Source organism: Sorex araneus, chromosome 8, assembly GCF_027595985.1.
Source record: "Sorex araneus isolate mSorAra2 chromosome 8, mSorAra2.pri, whole genome shotgun sequence".
NCBI lineage: Eukaryota > Metazoa > Chordata > Mammalia > Eulipotyphla > Soricidae > Sorex > Sorex araneus.
The window spans coordinates 39,313,725-39,332,464 of NC_073309.1; the positions used below are offsets into that span (position 1 = coordinate 39,313,725).

At 42.2% G+C, this 18,740-nt stretch overlaps 1 protein-coding gene across 5 annotated transcripts in view; it reads left to right on the plus strand.

Moving 5' to 3' along the window:
* Positions 1-18,740, plus strand: part of LSM14A (LSM14A mRNA processing body assembly factor) — a 62,979-nt gene that overhangs the window by 20,113 nt on the left and 24,126 nt on the right. For 3 of the 5 annotated variants that reach the window (XM_055145759.1, XM_055145761.1, XM_055145763.1), the window contains exons 2-3: positions 7,343-7,506; positions 8,982-9,111. In XM_055145759.1, the coding sequence (XP_055001734.1) occupies positions 7,343-7,506; positions 8,982-9,111 (294 nt within the window). The remainder of the gene's footprint in view (positions 1-7,342; positions 7,507-8,981; positions 9,112-18,740) is intronic. The other 2 variants (XM_055145760.1, XM_055145762.1) reach the window with 1 other exon arrangement.

Here is an 18,740-nt window from a genome sequence, read left to right on the forward strand (position 1 = left end):
TCTTGTAATGTTCTTTGATACCCAAGTTTGGATTTTTATGAGGTTCACTCTTTCTGGTGATGAAATCTAAGAAACCGTTGTCAAATTCAAAGTTCGAAAGATCGACTCTTATGCTAACTTTAATAGATTTCAAGTTTGGGGTCTAATAGCAGTCTTAGCTCATTGCCTACCAGAAGAAAAACTATTTCTATTGAGGCTTCCGATCTGCCCTCAGTATTTTTAGTCTCCAAAATTACGGTGGGGGCAGTGGCTGAGGGAGAGGAAACTGCCGCCCACCTCACCCAGTTCTCCAGTTCTCCAGCTACCAACGGGATTATCTGAGGTTTAATTCAGGTGCTCTGGAGGGTCTTGAGAGTCTCAGTATGACAGAACTGTATCCCTGCGCCCACTGGACAGCAACCTCCAATCCCAGATTACGAACTATACGACTATAAACTGAGACTTCCCACAACCTTCTTGCTTTTTGTCATTTCCTAGAACAGCTCACAAAACTAAGGAAAGCAACTTACGTGAAATATTAGGTCACTGGCTTGTTCTCAGAAGCTCAGGAACAGCTGAGGGGAACCTGGTCTGTGGCACCATGTGCAGTGCTTCCCTGCCCCCTGGAGGCAGTTCATCCTTCCAGTGGCTCCACATGTTCCTTCATAACCTGGAAGTTCTTCAAACCCTGAGTGGAGGCTTCATCACAGGCTTGATCATGATTAATGAGTTTCAGCCTCTCCTCGGGATGGGGTGAGGCTCAACTTTGCAATTAATTATAGCTTAATTTCGGGTGACCAGTCGCTTTCCCAAAGCTTTTCCAGGAGCCAACCAAGACTTTTCTCAGTTGAACAAAATTGTTTACTACCCAAAAAATTTGGGAACCCAGTCAAAAGACAGGAACCAGAATTAAAAGACACTCTTAGTACCATTCTCTGAGAAAATTACAAAGGGTTAAGGAGCTTTGGATAAGTGCTGAGATGAAGACCAAAATAGATGCATTTGTTATATCACAGTATTATAACCACTTTGAGTTAATTCTTATATATGGAATTAGGTAGGGTTCTCATCCATCTTTTTTTTTTAAATATTTTACATACATAATTATTTTTGGTCCACACTCAGCTGTGCTCACAGCTTACTCCTTGGCTCTTCATTCAGATCAGGCCTGGTGGGCTTCGGGGATTGGAAGGGGTGCCAGGAATGGAACCTGGGTTCAGGTACGTGTAAGGTAAACCACCTTACCTGCTGTACTTTATCTCCAGCCCAGTCCATCTTTTTTAGGTGTGATTATCCATTTGTCTCAAAACTTGATTTTGGGGGGAGGTCACAGCTAATGTAGAGGTTACGCCTAGCTCTGTACTCAAGGATTATACCTGGTGATTCTCAGAACACTATGTGTGGTGCTGGGGTGGTAGAAGCCAAGTTGCTGCATCAAATATTGCACTCTACCACCATATTCTATGGCCCCAGAACCATATTTCAAAGAAGCTGTTCCTCACACACCCAAATCAAATGGTTTGGGACTCTTGTCCTAAATTAGTTGGCTGCTAGAATATGTAGGTCAGTGGAAAAGCACTTGCCTTTTGTATGTGAGAGGGGTCCAGTTCCCATCACTGCCTCCCAAAAGAAAAGTTTGCAAAATAAATTTACTATAGATGACACTGTGACACTGTCATCCCGTTGCTAAGTATTAACTTACTATAGATGTTTGAGTTTATTTCTGGACTCTACACTTTGTTCAATAATTTGTGTGTCCTGTCAGGACATATTTTGACATGCTATAGTTCAGTGTTTTGGGGGTAGGGAACATACCCAGCAGTGCTAAGGGCTTACTCCTGGGCCTGGCAGGGCTTGGGGACTGTGTGGGGTGTCAGGGATTGAACCTGGGTCGGCTGTGTGCAAGGCAAGCATCCTATCTGCTGTACTAATCACTCTATCCTCATGCTATATATAAGTTTGTGATTAGAATAGATAAGTCTTTCAACTTTTCAAGATTATTTTGATTATTTGGGTTCGTTTAAAGTTCCGTGTGAATCTGAAGTTTGTCTTTTCTATTTCAGAAAAGGGGTGTTTGTAATTTTAGTAGGAGTTTCGTAAGTCCCTGGGAGGAGTATTGTGATCATAATAAATTCTCCCAATCCATGGACGTGGAGTGACTTTCCATTTTGGGGGTTGTTTTTAATGTTAGCTATGTTTTATAAATGTCAGTTTATAAGCCTTTTTACTTACTAACATTTATTCTTGGAGGGGCTGGATAGTTCAAGTGATAGAGCAGGAGCCTAGTGTATAAGAGACACCGAGTTCAGTCCCTGACACTGCATGCAGTGTCATGTAGTTAATAGTACCTTGGAGTACTCCGTGGTTCTTGAGCACTGCCCTGCCCCCTCCCAGCCGGCCACACCCCTATATAGTTACTATATACTGTATAATCTATCTTTTCTACATAACTTATTCCTATAGGATTTCTTACAGGATTTCTTAGGTGTCTTATTCTGGTGTATGCTAATGTGATCGAATTCTTGTTTGGTTTTGGTTTTTGGGCCACTCCCAATTACTGAGGAACTGTTGGCAGCTCAGGTGTTGCTCCCAGGAACTTGCCTTCTATCAAACCAAAGCCTCTTGTACACAAAGTATGAGCTCAGTGTATTGAGCTAATTCTCCAACTTCAGAATCATTTTCTTGATTTTATTTTTGGATTCATCAAATCCTATGTGGAAAAACATAACTGGTTTTTGTTAGTTGATTTGCTGAATTCAGTTATTAGCTCTTTTCCTTTTAATGGATCTGTGGGATTTTCTGTAGAGGGAATCATGTAGTCTGCAGTTCTACTTCCTCTCCCATTTGGATGACTGCAGCTTGTTTAGTCATCGCAACTAGAACTTCTGATACACTGTTATGGTACACTGAATAGCTGGCCAAAAGCAAGTCATTCTGATCTTGCAGTACAGCTTTCAGTCTTTTTCACCATTGAGTATGTGTTTTTCATATATTCCCTTTACCATGCTCAGGATGTTTACTTTTTTTCTAGTTTATTATAAAAGGGTGTTAAATTTTAGAAAATGTTTTTCTGTTGTATTGTTTCCCTAATTTCAGTTACATAGTAGATTTTGTTGAAAAAAATATTTTGAGTTTCTGGATTTTTTTACCCTGGTATTTCTAGAATATTGCCCTGCTTATTAACTGTACAATGTTTTGATGTACTTTTGGATTCGGTTGGCTTATACTTTACTGAGAATTCTTGTGTCTGGATTCATAACAGTTGTTTCACCCCTTCCTGCTGTGTGGTGGTAATGCTGATGCTGTGAGGATCAGAGTGGCACATTGATTGCAGAGTCTACACTCTGGCACTGGAGAACCAACTGCGGTGCTAGGGAGTGATCTTTCTTTTTTTTTCCTTTTTCTTTTTCTTTTTGGATCACACCCAGCGATGCTCAGGGGTCACTCCTGGCTCTGCACTCAGAATTTACCCCTGGCCGTGCTCAGAGGACCATATGGGATGCTGGGAATTGAACCCGGGTCTGCCGCATGCAAGGCAAATGCCGTACCCACTGTGCTATCACTCCATCCCGGGAGCGATCTTTCTATTGTGCTTGTAAGGGGTTGCCATTGAGCATCCCTGGGTCTCAAGTTTTCTTAAGTTTGGGTGATAAAACTCTTAAAATGTGTTATAAAATGTTTGCTTCTATTATTTGGGGAACTTTAATTGTAACTGTTGCGGATTCTTCAAGCATTCAATAGAATTTAATAGTAATAGATTTTGGAAGTTTTGAATTTTGATAGAATCTGTTACGGACCAATGGAGATACTGTTTCTTTTTAAGTCAGTTTGGTAATACTCTTGCTTTTATTTCTGCTAATAGTTCTTTTGTTTCTTTTACCCTGTTCCTTAAGGGGATCCTCAACTTCTGTTGATTTCCCCCGCCCCCATAGATTTTTTTTTTTTTTTTGCCTCTCTATTCTATCTCTATTCTAATCATCATTTTCTTCTGCTGGGTTTAAGTTTAGTTTGCTCTTTTTCCTTTTTAATTAAGGTGACATTGATTTACATATTTTCTAGTTTTTTAAAGTAACTGCTGTTGGGCTGAGGTGAGGATGGTCTTTCCCTGACGTGCCTTTGCCTACTACACTGCTGAGGACAGCAGGAGGACTGGAATCGATGTGCGGGCTCCTCTGTGAAGTGCCAACAGATCAAATCATAGAGCCCAATTTTTTGAAGGATGAGGTGCTTATTGTCAACTGGGTACCCACAAGCTGTACCAGGAACACTGCTCTGCTTCTCCTTGGCTATCATTTATGAGATGGAAAATTAAGAACGGGAATAACGAGTCACTCTGTGGAATACCAAATGCTCTCATCAAGTATTCCCAAGGATACTGCAAGTGTTAAAACAGATCCCATAGTTCCAAACGGTACATTCAGACAGTGCGTGTCATCTACTTGTTTCACTGGAAGAACTGATTTTATGGATCTTCCTACTCTACTATATTTCATGTCACTTTAATCTGCAGGGATCTTGGGGGGGGGTGTTTGTTTTTCCTTTGAGATCACATCCAGCATTGCTTAGGGCTTACTCCAGGCCCTGTAGTCAAGGATCACTCCTGGACAGGCTCGGGGTACAATACAGGGATTGAACCCTGGTCTGCTGTTTGCAAGGAAAGTCCCCTACCTCTTCTACTGTCACTTCAGCTCTAATCTGTGTTTTCCGTTTAGATTATTGTCATCCTTAGAATATAACACTTACACAGTCACTCATACATGTTTAATATTATTTAATCTATATTTATCTTATAGCCTACTTCTCCTTCTGGGAGAACCTGGCAAACTACCGGGAGTTTCCTGCCCACATGGGAGAGCCTGGCAAAGTCCCCATGGTGTATTAATATTCCAAAACCAGTTAACAAGCTGGGTCTCATTCCCCTGACCCTGAAAGAGTCCCCAATGCGGCATCCTTGGGAAGGACGAGTAGAGAGAGGCTTCTAAAATCTCAGGGCTTGGGGCTTGGACGAATGGAGACATAACTGAGACAGCTCAAGAAATTCGACAATCGACGGGATGATGATGATGATGGTGGTGGTGGTGGTGGTGGTGATATTTATTTGTTATAGACACTGTGGTCTATTTTGGGAGGAAGGTGACCAGAGTTGTAGAATTCTGAGAAATTGTGTTAGATAAAATATGGGTTGGGGGAGGACCTGGGAGATTATTGGGGGCACACCTGGGTTTGTGCTCAGAGATCACTCCTGGTCTTGCTCAAAGGGGTGTGCTGGTGGGGGTGGAGCGATAGCACAGCGGGCATGGCGTTTGCCTTGCACACAACCAACCCGGGTTCGATTCCCAGCTTCCCATATGGCCCCCTGAGCATTGCCAGGTGTGACCCAAAAAGCAAAAAAAAAAAAAAGGTGGGGGGTGTATGTGTGCTGGAGCAAAGCACAGGCCTTCTGCACCGTGCACTCTCTTACGGCTCCAGAATATGTTGTTTCTGTGAGTGCAAGCCCTTTAAAACTTACCCTGTTCTTTACCACTTGACCATCAGTACCCATTTATTTCCCAATTGATCTTTGACATTCATTTTCATTTTATTTTTCCTGGTCACCAAAGGGTAAATACTAAGATGGTGGAGAGAAAATGAGCATTCAATAGATACTGAGTTTCAGTAAAGTTCTAGAGCTCTGCTATACAACATTTTGCTTATAGTTAACAAGCAAAATGCTCTATACTTAAAATTTTGTCAAGAGGATAGCTCTCATATGCTCACCTTGGGGGACAGGGAGCAGGAAGTGCGAAGGTGGTTCCAGCAAATGAACCTAGGGCCTCATGCCTCCGATATACAAAGCAAATGGCCTGCCATGGAGCCACATCCCCAGTCAGTCTTCAGTTATTAAGAATTAAAATGAGGTTGTGGCCCGAGAGATGGAAGAGTGGGTAAGGTGCTTGCCTTGCACTCAGCTGATCCAGGTTCCTTCCCCAGCACCACATATAATCCCTGGGTACAGCCAGATACGTCCTAACTGCCCCTCCCCCCAAAAAAAAAGGAAATTTTTTTTTTTAAAATAAGGAACCAGAGAGTTAGTACAGGGGTGAATATACTGCCCTGCACATGACTGACTGGTTTGATCCCTGACACTGGATGTGGCCTCAAAACAACAACAAAAAATTATGACCTGCAGTAGGCACTTGTAAGACTAAGTACATAGCCAAGTGGAGCCACAAGGAACCTGAAGTACGTGGATATAATAGACTATTTAATGTTTATTTGTTACCTAGACATGTTTAAAAGTAAATAACAGGGGTCTGGAACAATAGTGTAGCAGGTTGGGCATTTGTCTTACATGAAACTGAGTGGGGTTTGATCCCTAGCACCTCATGGTCTCCTGAGCTCACTAGGGTGATTGCAGAGCCAGGAGTAAGCTCTGAACACTGCCTGGTTCAGCCCAGAGCAAACAAGCAAAGAAAAAAAAAAGGTTAAAAAAAGTTGATGTTGAACCAATGTAACATTCTTTGTCTTTTTTCCCTCCTGAGGGGTTTGGCATACTGGACTGTGCTCAGGAATCAGTCCTGGTGGGCTCATGCCGGGACTGAACCCTGATCAGCCCTGTCAGTACACGCACATGCACCCTACCCCTGTACTATCACTGCAGCCTCTGGTTTTTTGGAATTCTTATGTAAATAAGGCATTTTTAGAAGTTTTCTAAGACAGTGAATCTGACATGTTAGTAAATTTATTAAAAAACTGGGGGAATTGGTTTACATTCAGATTTCCAGACTTTTTTTCCAGAAAATCTTAATCCAGTGGAGTTGAGTGGAATTCCAGAAATCTTTGTAGCCAGTTTGTTATTTGTGATGCTGGTATTCTACAGTTTAACTTTGAATAATGTTATCTTAAATGTTAAATAATACCACTTAATTATGTGAGTTTAGATATACCTCAGACTGACATCTGATTGAGACTGCTCATGTGTCTGTGTGTTTGTGTGTGTGTGTCCATGACTTACTCAGTTACTCATGATTGAGTTTTAGGCATTAGTGTTCCAACACTTAATCCCTTCACCAGTGCCCACTAGTGTCCACACTTCCCAAGTTCTCTCCCACTCACCAGCCCGGCCTCTGTGATTTACAGTTCTGTGAGTGATAGACTTCTTAGAGCTTGGAACACTTGTAGGAGGTACAACGCAGGTGCCATAGAGATGGTGCTAGGTTTAAGGCACATGTCATACATGCAGTCAACCTCAGTCTCTATGCATGGTATATCACACAGTCTCCTAAACATTTTGGGGTATTGCCCTGTGTGCCCCTCAGACTTGAGCAGCAATAATAAATGGTGATAATACACAACTCTCACATGTTCCCTGTTCTCTCACCAGTTCGGTCCTTTGGTACAGAAGACAGACCAACAGATCGTCCAATACCACCTCGGGATGAAGTCTTTGAATACATTATTTTCCGTGGAAGTGATATTAAAGACCTCACCGTTTGTGAACCACCAAAACCACAATGTTCTTTGCCTCAGGACCCAGCTATCGTTCAGGTAACTGATGAGTAAATTTGTCTTAGAATGCAGATAAATTCCATTATATGTCTTGCCTTTGCTTTTTACCAATATTAAAAATTTAGGGTTTGGGGTTTGTTGTTGTTGTTATTTCAGTTTTCTCAATTTAAAGTTTATGTAATTGTTTAGCATTTCTTAGTTGTCTCCATATCTAAAAACAACTGGATAATGTGTTTCCCAAATTTGTTTACTGTCTTTTTTTATCAAAAGGTAGGACTAAGATCTAATGGTATAGAAGCACTATTTGAACCAAAGCATTTATACGTGTACATTTAATCCTCACAGTACTCCAAATTTAATACCTTTTTTAATTCTTTTATTCACCATGTGGAAAGTTACAAAGCGTTCAGGTTAAAGTCTGTTATACAATGCTCAAACACCCATCCCTTCACCAGTGTACATATTCCACCACCAAGAATCACGATATACCTCTCCCCTTCCCCCCACCTCCCCAGCCCCCCACCCCGCATGTGTAACTGGTAAATTTCACTTTACTTCCACTTTACTTTGATTACATTCAATATTGAAACAAAAAAAATTCTAATACCATTTTTTAAATTATCAGAAAATTGAGTTAGAACCTCAGCTCGAGCAGACCTAGTCAGTCTGGCTCCAGAATCTAGGAACCATGCCACTGTATTTGTATGTGTTGTATGCTACAAGCCATGGTGATATTGGTTATTTTTAGTCCTCTGAAGACATGTTAAGTGGTAGGTAAAATTTAAATGGAGATGAGTAAAAGGTGCTTTTAACAAGTCAGACTGGTGTTTTTTCCAGCATCGTAATTTTTACTTATGTATCAGGCTTAGTATAAACAATTGTGACTTTTCATACTTCCCCCTCTTTCCTCTTTCCTCGTGAATAATAGTTTTATTGGGGAAATACAAAAGAGAGAAGAGAGAGAGTACCCCATAAAGTTGAAGAAAGGAGTAAGAGAACCCAAGTTGGGATGTCAGCTTTGCCCAAAATGGAGTGTACCTGGGGCTGGAGAGATAGCACAGCGGGTAGGGCGTTTGCCTTGCACGCGGCCGACCCGGGTTCGAATCCCAGCATCCCATATGGTCCCCCTGAGTGCATGAGCCAGGAATGACCCCTGTGCATTGCCGGGTGTGACCCAAAAAGCAAAAAAAAAAAAAGGAGTGTACCTATATACTGTTTTTTTCCAGCAGTATTACTCAGTAATTTTTCTCTAGTTCTTTTCTAAATCTGTAACAATCTTCATTCACAGGGGTTCATTATGGACCATAACATTAACTACATTGACTAATTGGTACATGCATACAGATATTAAACTTAGTTATTTAACTGATTCATATTAAACCAGCTTGTGATAATTGCCTTTTGTGTTTAGTCATTGAATGCTATAATTAATTGGAAATTTAAATATCCAATTTTTTTTTAATTATATTTATGTTGTTCAGAGCCTGGGAAAGTAACCTATGGTCTTTCTTTAGTCTTCACTAGGCTCATCTACTTCTTCATTCCAGACAGTGGGTTCCTACGGACCTTTTGGCAGGATGCCGACATACAGTCAATTCAGTCCCAGTTCATTAGTTGGTCAGCAGTTTGGTGCTGTTGGTGTTGGTATGTTGTACTTTCTTCTTTTTTTTCCCCACTTTTTCCCCCTCTTTTCACTTACTCCTCAAAGATGTATCAAATTATGGCAAGCGTTCAAACATATTGTTTAGTGTTTCTTTTTGTAACTTAAATTTTTAAGGGCCTTATTTAATGTTCCTACTCACTATTGGTTTTGTAAAGGTTATTTCTTTAAAAGTCAATTGTAAGAAAAAAATACCTAGATGTATCATTGAATGTTATTTTAAATTTATATTATAGGAAGTATACCCATTTTAGCATCTCTTTTCCCCCACAGTACCTTTATGAAAGGTGGTTAGGGATAATGCTATTAAATATTATTCCAAAATATTAATGAGGGGGCCAAAGCAATAGTACAGTGAGTAAAGCACTTAGGCCTTGCACGCAGCTGACCCAGCTTCCATCCCCAGCTTTCCATATGGTCCCTTGAGCATAACCAGGAATAGTTCCTGAGCACAGAGCTAGGAGTAACCCCTGTGCATCATTAGGTGTGATCCAGAAAGGGGGGGGGGAAATCTAGCTTTTAAAGTATATCTTGAAATTCATTTGTTTGTTAATAAATTTAATTAAAATTCCTAAGTATGTTACTGTTGGATATGACTTCTCAAGAATATAAATATTTTGCTTATGTATAAAATAAAAAGAGTCTGGAGATACAATGGTTTGCGTACAGGCTTTGCATTCAGGGAGGCCCAGGTTTAATCCCCAACACTGCATTCGGTCCCCCAACCACCTCCAAGAAAAAAAGTTCTGAGCACCTCAGGGTGTGACCCCAAAACAAAAAAATGGGGGAAAAGCAGATTCTTAATATTTGCAGATTTGTGCAAAACTGTCTTTTCTCAATACTGAGAGTTTTGAGTACTATGCTCGATTGTATTGATTACTCTAGAGAGGACTTGCAATTAAGGCACTGACCTGTGGCATTATGAAAATGCAGTCTTTTTAAATTGCAAAAAATAAAAGCAGATCTTAAAGTGAATGACTGTAAGCTGGAACTACTGGTGCTAACTGTGGGGCCCAAGCAGCACCACAACCTTGGGCTTGCCAGCCCAGTAGCCTGAGGATCACCAGAAGAAGAAAAGTTCCCTTTCAGGGGCTGGAGCAGAACGATAGCACAGCAGTAGGGCATTTGCCTTGCATGCGGCTGGCCCGGGTTCGACTCTCAGCATCCCATATAGTCCCCTGAGCACCACCAGGAGTGATTCCCGAGTGCAAAGCCAGAAGTAACTCCTGAACATCGCCAGGTGTGACCCAAAAAGCAAAAAAAAGAAAAGAAAAGTTCCCCTTTCCCCCCATTAAAGAAACTACTGGTACTAAGTATATATATGAAATTGATAACCATACAGAAACACTTTGGGTAACACTTTGGGTGGGAGGTGTTTTTGGTTTTGGGGTTTTTTGTTTTGTTTTTTGTTTTTTAATTTTTAACAGACTTACAAACTTACATTTCAGTCATATATTGATCGAGTACTCATCCCTCCTCCCTTTCTCCATCACCAGTGTTCCCAGTATCCCTCCCCCTGCCTCTGTGGCAGGCACATTCCCTTTCACTCTCTCTCTCTCCTTTTGGGTGTTAGGGTTTGCATTACAGTTACTAAGTGGCTGTATGTTTGTCTGTAGTCTACTTTCAGCACGCATCTCTCATCCCGAGCGAGCCCTCCAAGCATCATTTGCTTGTGGTCCCTTTTCTATTCCAACTTCCTTTTCCCCAGCATGTGAGGCCAACTTCCACGCCATGAAGCAATCCTCCTGGCCCTTATCTCTACTATCCTTGGGTGTTAGTCTGGTGAGAGGTATTCTAAGAATAAATAGAATTGTAAGAAAAACGTGACTTGGGTTTATAATTAATAGTGATGTTCATGTTGTTAGTTTTGAAACTGTTCAGTATGTCTTACAGAATAGACATAAGTGGTATTGGAAATTCTAGTCAGAGCCCTTAAGCAAAAAAAATAAATAAAAGGTTTCCGAGTTGGAAAGGAACTACTTGGAAATGACATTGTGTATAGAAAAACCCTAAAACTCCTTTAGGAAACAGAACTGATGAATTCAGTCAAGTTGCAGTATACAAAGTCAGTATGTTGCATCTTAATATTACAATAATTATCATAAGAGATTAATGTATTTACATTTGGGTTAAAAACAAGAGATGGGCCAGAGAGATAATACAGGGGTTATCCCCAGCAATGCATAATGGTACCTCAAGCACCATCAAGGAATGACCACTGAGCACAGAGCCAGCAGTGAGCCCTGAATACTGCTGGGTGTGGCCCTAACCACCCCCACCAAAACAAGTCTGATACGTTACTGAGTAATAAATTGAACTAAAATGGTGAAGACTTCAAAATGTGAAGTAGATTGAAAATTATTAGATACACTCATGAAAGAAACTGAAGAAGACATAATAAATGAAAAAAAAAAAAAACATTAGTAGAGAGTGCCATGGTAACATGCTGTCCTTGGACACAGCTAACCCTAGGTTTGATCCCAGCATCCCATTTGGTCCCCTGGACCCTTCAGTAGCAAGCCCTGAGTACCACTGCCATGGCCCTAAAACAAAAATACCTGTCATGGATTGGAAGAATTAATATTATTAAAATATCCCACCGAAAGTAGTACGCAGGTTTAGTGCAATCAGAAGTTTAAGTTAAATAAACTTTGTAGACAGTTTAGGTAAATTGGGATTATACTGTGTTAATTGGAAAAACTTCCTTTTCTAACTTTTGCAATTTTACTTGACGTTTATATCGTAAAGTTTTAATAGTTATATTGCTTCTAAAAATAAACAGCTGCAGCCTGACAGAAAAATAGGTGTGAATTAGGAACTGACTTGGCTCTTTCAGAAAAAAAGTTACAAATTACCAGTCCAGTGGAAAAATGTCTAAATTGGGACTGGAGCGATAGTACAGTGGCTAGGGTGTTTGCCTTGCGTGCGGCTGACCTGGGTTCAATTCCCAGCATCCCATATGGTCCCCCGAGCACCGCCAGGAATGATTCCTGAACGCAGAGCCAGGAGTAACCCTGTGCATCACCGGGTGTGACCCAAAAAGTAAAAAGAAAGAAAGAAAAATGTTTAAATCTTGCTGATAATAGAAATAAAGCATCCGCCTCATCTCTATGTCTGAGGCCCTGGGTTCAATTCCTAGCACCAAATGAAAAGAGAACAACAGATAGGCAATTTAAATATTCACCACGACAGTGTTTCTCCCTGTCAGTTTGGGGTGGGGGAGAGTTAGGGTGTTGACCAGGAGAGTTTTGAGATTCTCCCAGGGCTGCAGTGTAATGCTTTGCGGGCCTTGACATCACATGGTCCGTGAGCATTGCAAGGTATAGCAAACAAAAGTCTGAGTATATGCTTTGGCAAGACTTGGAGTTGGGACGGGGGGAGATACTCTTCGTTGAAAAAGTGACGCATCAGGTAAATTTTGAGCGTTTTATTCAATCCTGGAGCATTTAATAAAACTATTATTTGTGTTACTATTATTTCATTATTGTAGAGATCCCACCAGTAAGTGCTGGGGGCATTCAGGGCAGGCTGTGAGGTGCTGAGAATTGAACTCGGGACCTGATACATGCATTGTGTATGCTGTGCCCCTTGAACAGTAACAGTGGCCCTCAAATTATTTTGAAATACAAAGATGAGGCTCTTTCTTGTCCTTAATTTATGAACAGAAAATTGTTATCCGATAAAGTGGCGTGACAGCCATACCATGCTGTCTGAGTACCTTCAGTACATTACCTCAGCAGTCAGATGATGAGTGCATTTTAAGTTGACCTATTTTATCAAAGAAGTTTGAAGATGAGCAGTATTGATCAAGGTAGATGGGTTGTTCCTATAACACAGGAGACAGCTCATAAGTGGTAGCAGCAATATTATGTAGGGTTAAGGTTTTTGGGGTTTTTTTTTCCTTTTTGGGTCACACCCAGCGATGCTCAGGGGTTACTCCTGGCTTTGCACTCAGGAATTGCTCCTGGCAGTGCTTGGGGGACCATATTGGATGCTGGGGATCGAATCCGGGTCGGCTGCGTGCAAGGCAAATGCTCTACTCACTGAGCTATTGCTCCAGCCCCTGGTTTTGGTTTTTTAAGCACACATGAACCACTCAGTAAAACAGACAAATTTGTCCCTTAAAATAAGTTATATAAAATTCAGAAATATTAAGGACCAGAGAAGTAAATCATCAGTACTCTGCATGCCTTGTGTATGTGAGACCCTGGGTCTGATACCTAGTAAAAATAAATTGGAGTGAATACTGAAGAGAACCTGAAATATCTCCAAATCACCTGAAATTGCACACATTTATTTATATAGTTATAATGAATGGCAGGAAATTGTAAAAATACTGTTTAATTGGTGATCATAAAATGCAACATGTCCAGGCCAGGGAAACAGTTGGAGTCTTGCATAGAAAAGACCCTGGAACCACATGTCTCCCAGGGAATTGTGTGAGGTGGGAATCCCCCACCCCTGAGCCATGAGCCGTGAGCCATGGGGAATAGTATTGCCAGATTCTGGGCTCCCAACTCTGCTAGGTGTGGCCTCTATTTTTAAATGTAGCAAATAAAAAACCTGTGAGTGGAGCTTATGAGATTGCACTTCAAAAAATTCATCATTTTAAATACATAGAGTTGAAGGGCCTGGAGAAACAACTCAGCAGCTTGGAATGCCTGCCGAGCAAGCATGTGGTGACGTGTTCAATCCCTGGCACTACCACAAGCACCAAGCACAGTCTTAGCAGCTCTCCTGTAGGCATATCCCCTCCACAGCTGTGGCCACACATGTGTAAGCAGCTTAACAGGCGCGTGACATCCCCCACACCCTTCCCACAAATACCACTACTTTTTCTTTTTAAGTGCAGGTATTCCCATGAAATTCAGCCCCCAGTGAGAGGTGTGGGAGGACTGCAGTGACCTCCCAGCGAACCCCAAACCCCAAGAGGAATGAGCCCTGACTGAGAGTTTGTGGCCCAAAAATACAGAAATCAAGACTTAGATCATCTGAAGACATGAAAAACTCTATGCCAACAACTTCACTTAAATAGACAAATTCTTTGCAACGTAGAATTATGTTAACTAAGCCAACATAAGAGGAAATAAAATTTTAGTCTTCCTGTATAAGTTGAAACTGGGCCAGATGAAATGGTACAGCAGGCGGCAGGGTGCTTGCCTTGCAGCAAGTGACATGGGTTTGTCCACAACATAACATACGGTGTGTGATCTGAAGTGCCCCTGAGATTGCCCTGGTGATGCCCAGCTTTGCTGGGTCCAAGCAAACTGCCTCGTTGGCCTATATTGCTGGGATAGTCCCTGGATCCCCTGAGCACTACTTGGGAACCCACCACCCAGTGAAAAATGGAAGTTGAAACCATAATTAAAATCTACATGGTGGTGGGTATGATGACACTTAGTCGTTTATAGAGGTGTGCCAGTGCTAAGTCAATAAATGGCCACAGAGGCACAGAGGGGCACTTCTCTTGCATGTGGCCAACACAGAGTCCCCCGGCACACCATATGGTCCTCCAGTCCTGCCATGAGTGATCCCTAAGCACAGAGCCAGGAGTAAACCCTCAGCAATGCCAGGTGTGGCCCCCAAACCAGAAAAATATGTCAAATTTTAAAATGTGTTCAATAAAATAAAATTCTCTTAAATCTCTGGGGGCCAGGCTCAAGCGGTCCAGTCCCTGGCCCCAGTTTCTAGCTGGGTGCAGCCTCAGTGGCTCTGCCACAATAGAAAATACAGATACAGTACGAGGGTAGGGTGCTTGCCTTGCGTGTGGCCAACCATTTTTTACCCCTATACGCCAGATAGGCCAGGCCCTTCAGGCACTGCCAGAAGTGAGCCTTGAGTGCAAGACCAGGAGTTAGCCCTGAGCAGTGCCAGGAATGGCCAAAAATCAAAACAAGTGTATATACGCTTCCCACAACAACAACAAAAAAACTTTAGTCATAAAATCTACTTCATTTAGGGAAGAAAAAAAAAATTCCCCAACCTACACAAAGTTTTGAAGAACAGAGGAAAGGGGCCTGAGAGAGATTTCAGCAGACTGGAGCACATCTTTGCATGATGGAGCCTAAATTCAATCCCTGGCAGCCACAGGTCTCCTGAGCCTTCCCCCAGCCCCCCCAGCATTGAGGTAGGAGTAGGCCCTGAACACCACCAGGTACAGTCCCCAAAGAAAGAAAGAATAGAGGAAGAGCTCTACTAACGTGGTCATCATAGCCAGGTGATGATGTGCCAAAATCTAAGCATCCTGGTCATTACAAGGAAAATACAGCTTACTGTCTCCTATGAACATGAATGACAAATTCCTTAGCATAGTATTAATAGTGAGAACCAGCAGTTCATAAAGGAGTAGTTTATAATAAAAGAGTAAGATTTATCTCAGGAATGCCAAGATGGTTTTTAAACATTTGAAATGTGTTGCTAAGTTACCACAGTAACAAAGGAGGAAAACTGCAGTTCCAGGAGATACTAAACAGACATTTGATTTAAAAATTAACACCTATTAACTAAGGAATAAAAGGGAATTTCCTGAGTTTGATCACTGAAATGAAAGGCTTTATAGGGGTGGAGAAACAGTACAATGGGTGGGGCAAGCATCACCCTTGCTTATGCCAGCCCCAGTTTAATCCCCAGCACTGTATGGTCCCCTGCACACAAAGAATGATCCCTGAGCACTGGTGTGACTGTAAGAGAAAAGAGGAAAAGTGTATTTACATAATCATGAAGTAATGCTTTCTTTTGAGGTAAAGAATAAAGGCCAAATTATCTTCTGTTTTATTTATTATTTTTCTAGAGGTGCTAGTCAATTCACTAAGGCCGGGGTTGGGGTGGAGGGAGTGGGGAATTTTCAAATTTTAAAATTGGAAAGAAGGCTGGATGCACGTGGCCCAGCTTGGGTTCTATCCTCAGCACCCGTATGGACCTTCGAGCCCTTCCAGGAGTGATCCCTGAGCAGAGCCAGGAGACTGGAAAGACTTGAAGATACCGTTAGGACCTGAGAAAGAACAGTTCCTAACAGTATTTATTTTAAGGCGCTTGCCTTGCTCCCAGCTGACCTAGGTTTGATCCGCACTGTCTTTTATGGTCTCTTGAGCACAGCTAGGTGTGACCAAAAAAATCCCTATATGGGGGAAGGTGATTTGACTCAGCAGTATTTGCCCCCCCAATATGCGGCGCCTTGGGTTCAGTCCTTGATACCCTCCAAAACATACAGATACAGATCAGATGTAGTAGAATTAGTGAGATTTTATTTTAGAACTCCTATAATAGTCATTCTTAACAGAGGGTGGGTAGTTTATCTCTTTCCCCCCAAGGTCATCATAATGAAGACCTTGGTTGTCACAGCTGGTGGACATTAAATGTCAAAATGGTTTTTTTTTTGTTTCGTTTTGTTTTGTTTTTTACTTTTTGGGTCACACCTGGCGATGCACAGGGGATATTCCTGGCTCTGCACTCAGGAATCACCCCTGGCGGTGCTCAGGGGACCATATGGGATGCTGGGAATCGAACCCGGGTCATCTGCGTGCAAGGCAAACACCCTACCCACTGTGCTATCACTCCAGCCGCAAATGTCAAAATGTTTTAAAAATAGAAATTGACATGCTGATTCTGTTGTTTCTGTAAACAAAACCGAGTAAAAGCCAAGAAAGATTTGAGTAAAATTTGAGGGTATTTTTGTTTGTTTTTGCTTTTTGGGTCACACCCAGCAAGCTCGGGTTACTCCTGACTCTGCACTTAGGAATTACTCCTGGCAGTGCTCAGGGGACCATATGGGATGCTGGGATTCGAACCTGGGTTAGCCGCGTGCAAGGCAAATGCCCTACCTGCTGTGCTATTAATGTTCCAGCCCCCAAATGTGAGGTTTTTACCCATTTTCAAGATGTACTATAAAGTTGTAGCACAGGACAGTGAATTATTGATAGACCAATCAGGAGTAGAGTATAGAAATAGAACTACTTAAATACAGGGTTTAAGTGAAGATGGAAGCATAGTTCACTGAAGAAAGGAAAATCTGAGTAATGTACCAACTGGATGTTTATTAGAAGAACATTAACCCTGAGACCAGTTTTGTGTCCATGCCTTGCATAAGAGCAAGGCCCCAAATTAAATTCCCAGCCCCTAATCCCCACCGCCAACCCTCCTCCGCACCACACACACGCTCACCACAGGTAGCTCTGGCAGCCTCCGCTCTGCTGGGCCCAAGCTGTACTGCTTTCCAGCCCTCGAAGTCGTCCCACAGAGCCCTCGATTGCATATTGCAGGAGTGGGTCCTAGCACTGCAGAGGACCATCCCTCCCTCCAAAAAATTGAACCTTGACCCTTGCTTCACACCATGCCCCCCACCCCACCCCCCAATTTTTTTTTACTTTATTTTTTATTAAATAGCAGAATTGGGATGGGGGAGGTTAGTGTGAGATGACCAGGAACTCGAGGTGGAAGGTAGAGCAGGCCCCTGGGTCGGGTGAGGTAAGAGCAGCGGGGTTGTATGAATACAGTCCAGCAGAGTAGTTTCCTCTTTGGCCTTTGTCCAGAAACAAGTAATGGGATGTTATCAGACCCTCAAAATTAGAGAGTGCTGGTTCCCACATTTTGGAGAAGATGGTAGGAGATCGTTAGGCCTCTCCAAAGTGGCTGGAGCTGTGTACTGAATCTGTTGCCGCCACCGGGAGGTCCCCCTTCCCCCCCCCTCCGAATTCCCAGTGATTCGAGATGTCTGAGGCACTGTGCTACATTCTGATGACCCTGTTTTAACGGGACTGTGAGCAACTAGACTGCATTAATGTCAAAGTCATTGCCAAAAGGGGAGTGAGGTTAAAGACCACTTGGAAGGAAGAAGTGGGTGGAGAAAGTGGAGTTATTAGCCTAGAAATGAGAAGCTCACACCTTTGTAATCATGATCATAATCTTCGCATATTTCAAGACAAGCAGACACCTGCTATGAGCTGAGTGGACAGGTGGAAATAAGGAAACTGATGAGGGATATGGGAGGTTTTGGGTTGTATATTTTTGGGTTTTTTGGGGGGGTTTGTTTGTTTGCTTTTTGGGTCACATCCAGGGATACTCAGGGGTTACTCCTGGCTCTGCAGTAAGAAATTACTCCTGGTGCTTGGGGGACCATATGGGATGCTGGGGATTGAACCCGGGTCAGCTGCATGCAAGGCGAAAGCCCTACACTCCAGCCCCCAAGAGATGGGAGGTTTTAGATCCTTGAGTTGTCTAACAGATTTTGACTCTCAGACAGTGAAAAGCTGCTTGGGAATAGGGAGCTAAATACTGAAATTGTTCCTCCTACAAAAAAACCTATGTAAATTAAATGTTAAACAGCACAGTATAAAAAGTGAATGGTGCATAAATACTGTAGAAATTTAGAGCAGATTGAGATGACCTTGTATAGCAAAGAACAGGCCTTTCCTAGGGATTTTGTTATCTCAGTTTTACCAGAACATTTTATAGTTCCTTTAAGCAGAAAGCAACCCAAGTTATAATTCTGAGGGGAAGCATTTGAAATGCAGGAATAAAACCTTCCTCATACATTTCTCTACTGATTGGCTATTTGTAAAGATACTTGTTTATGAAAGCAATGACTTGAGCCAGAGAGGTAGTTCATGCCATACCA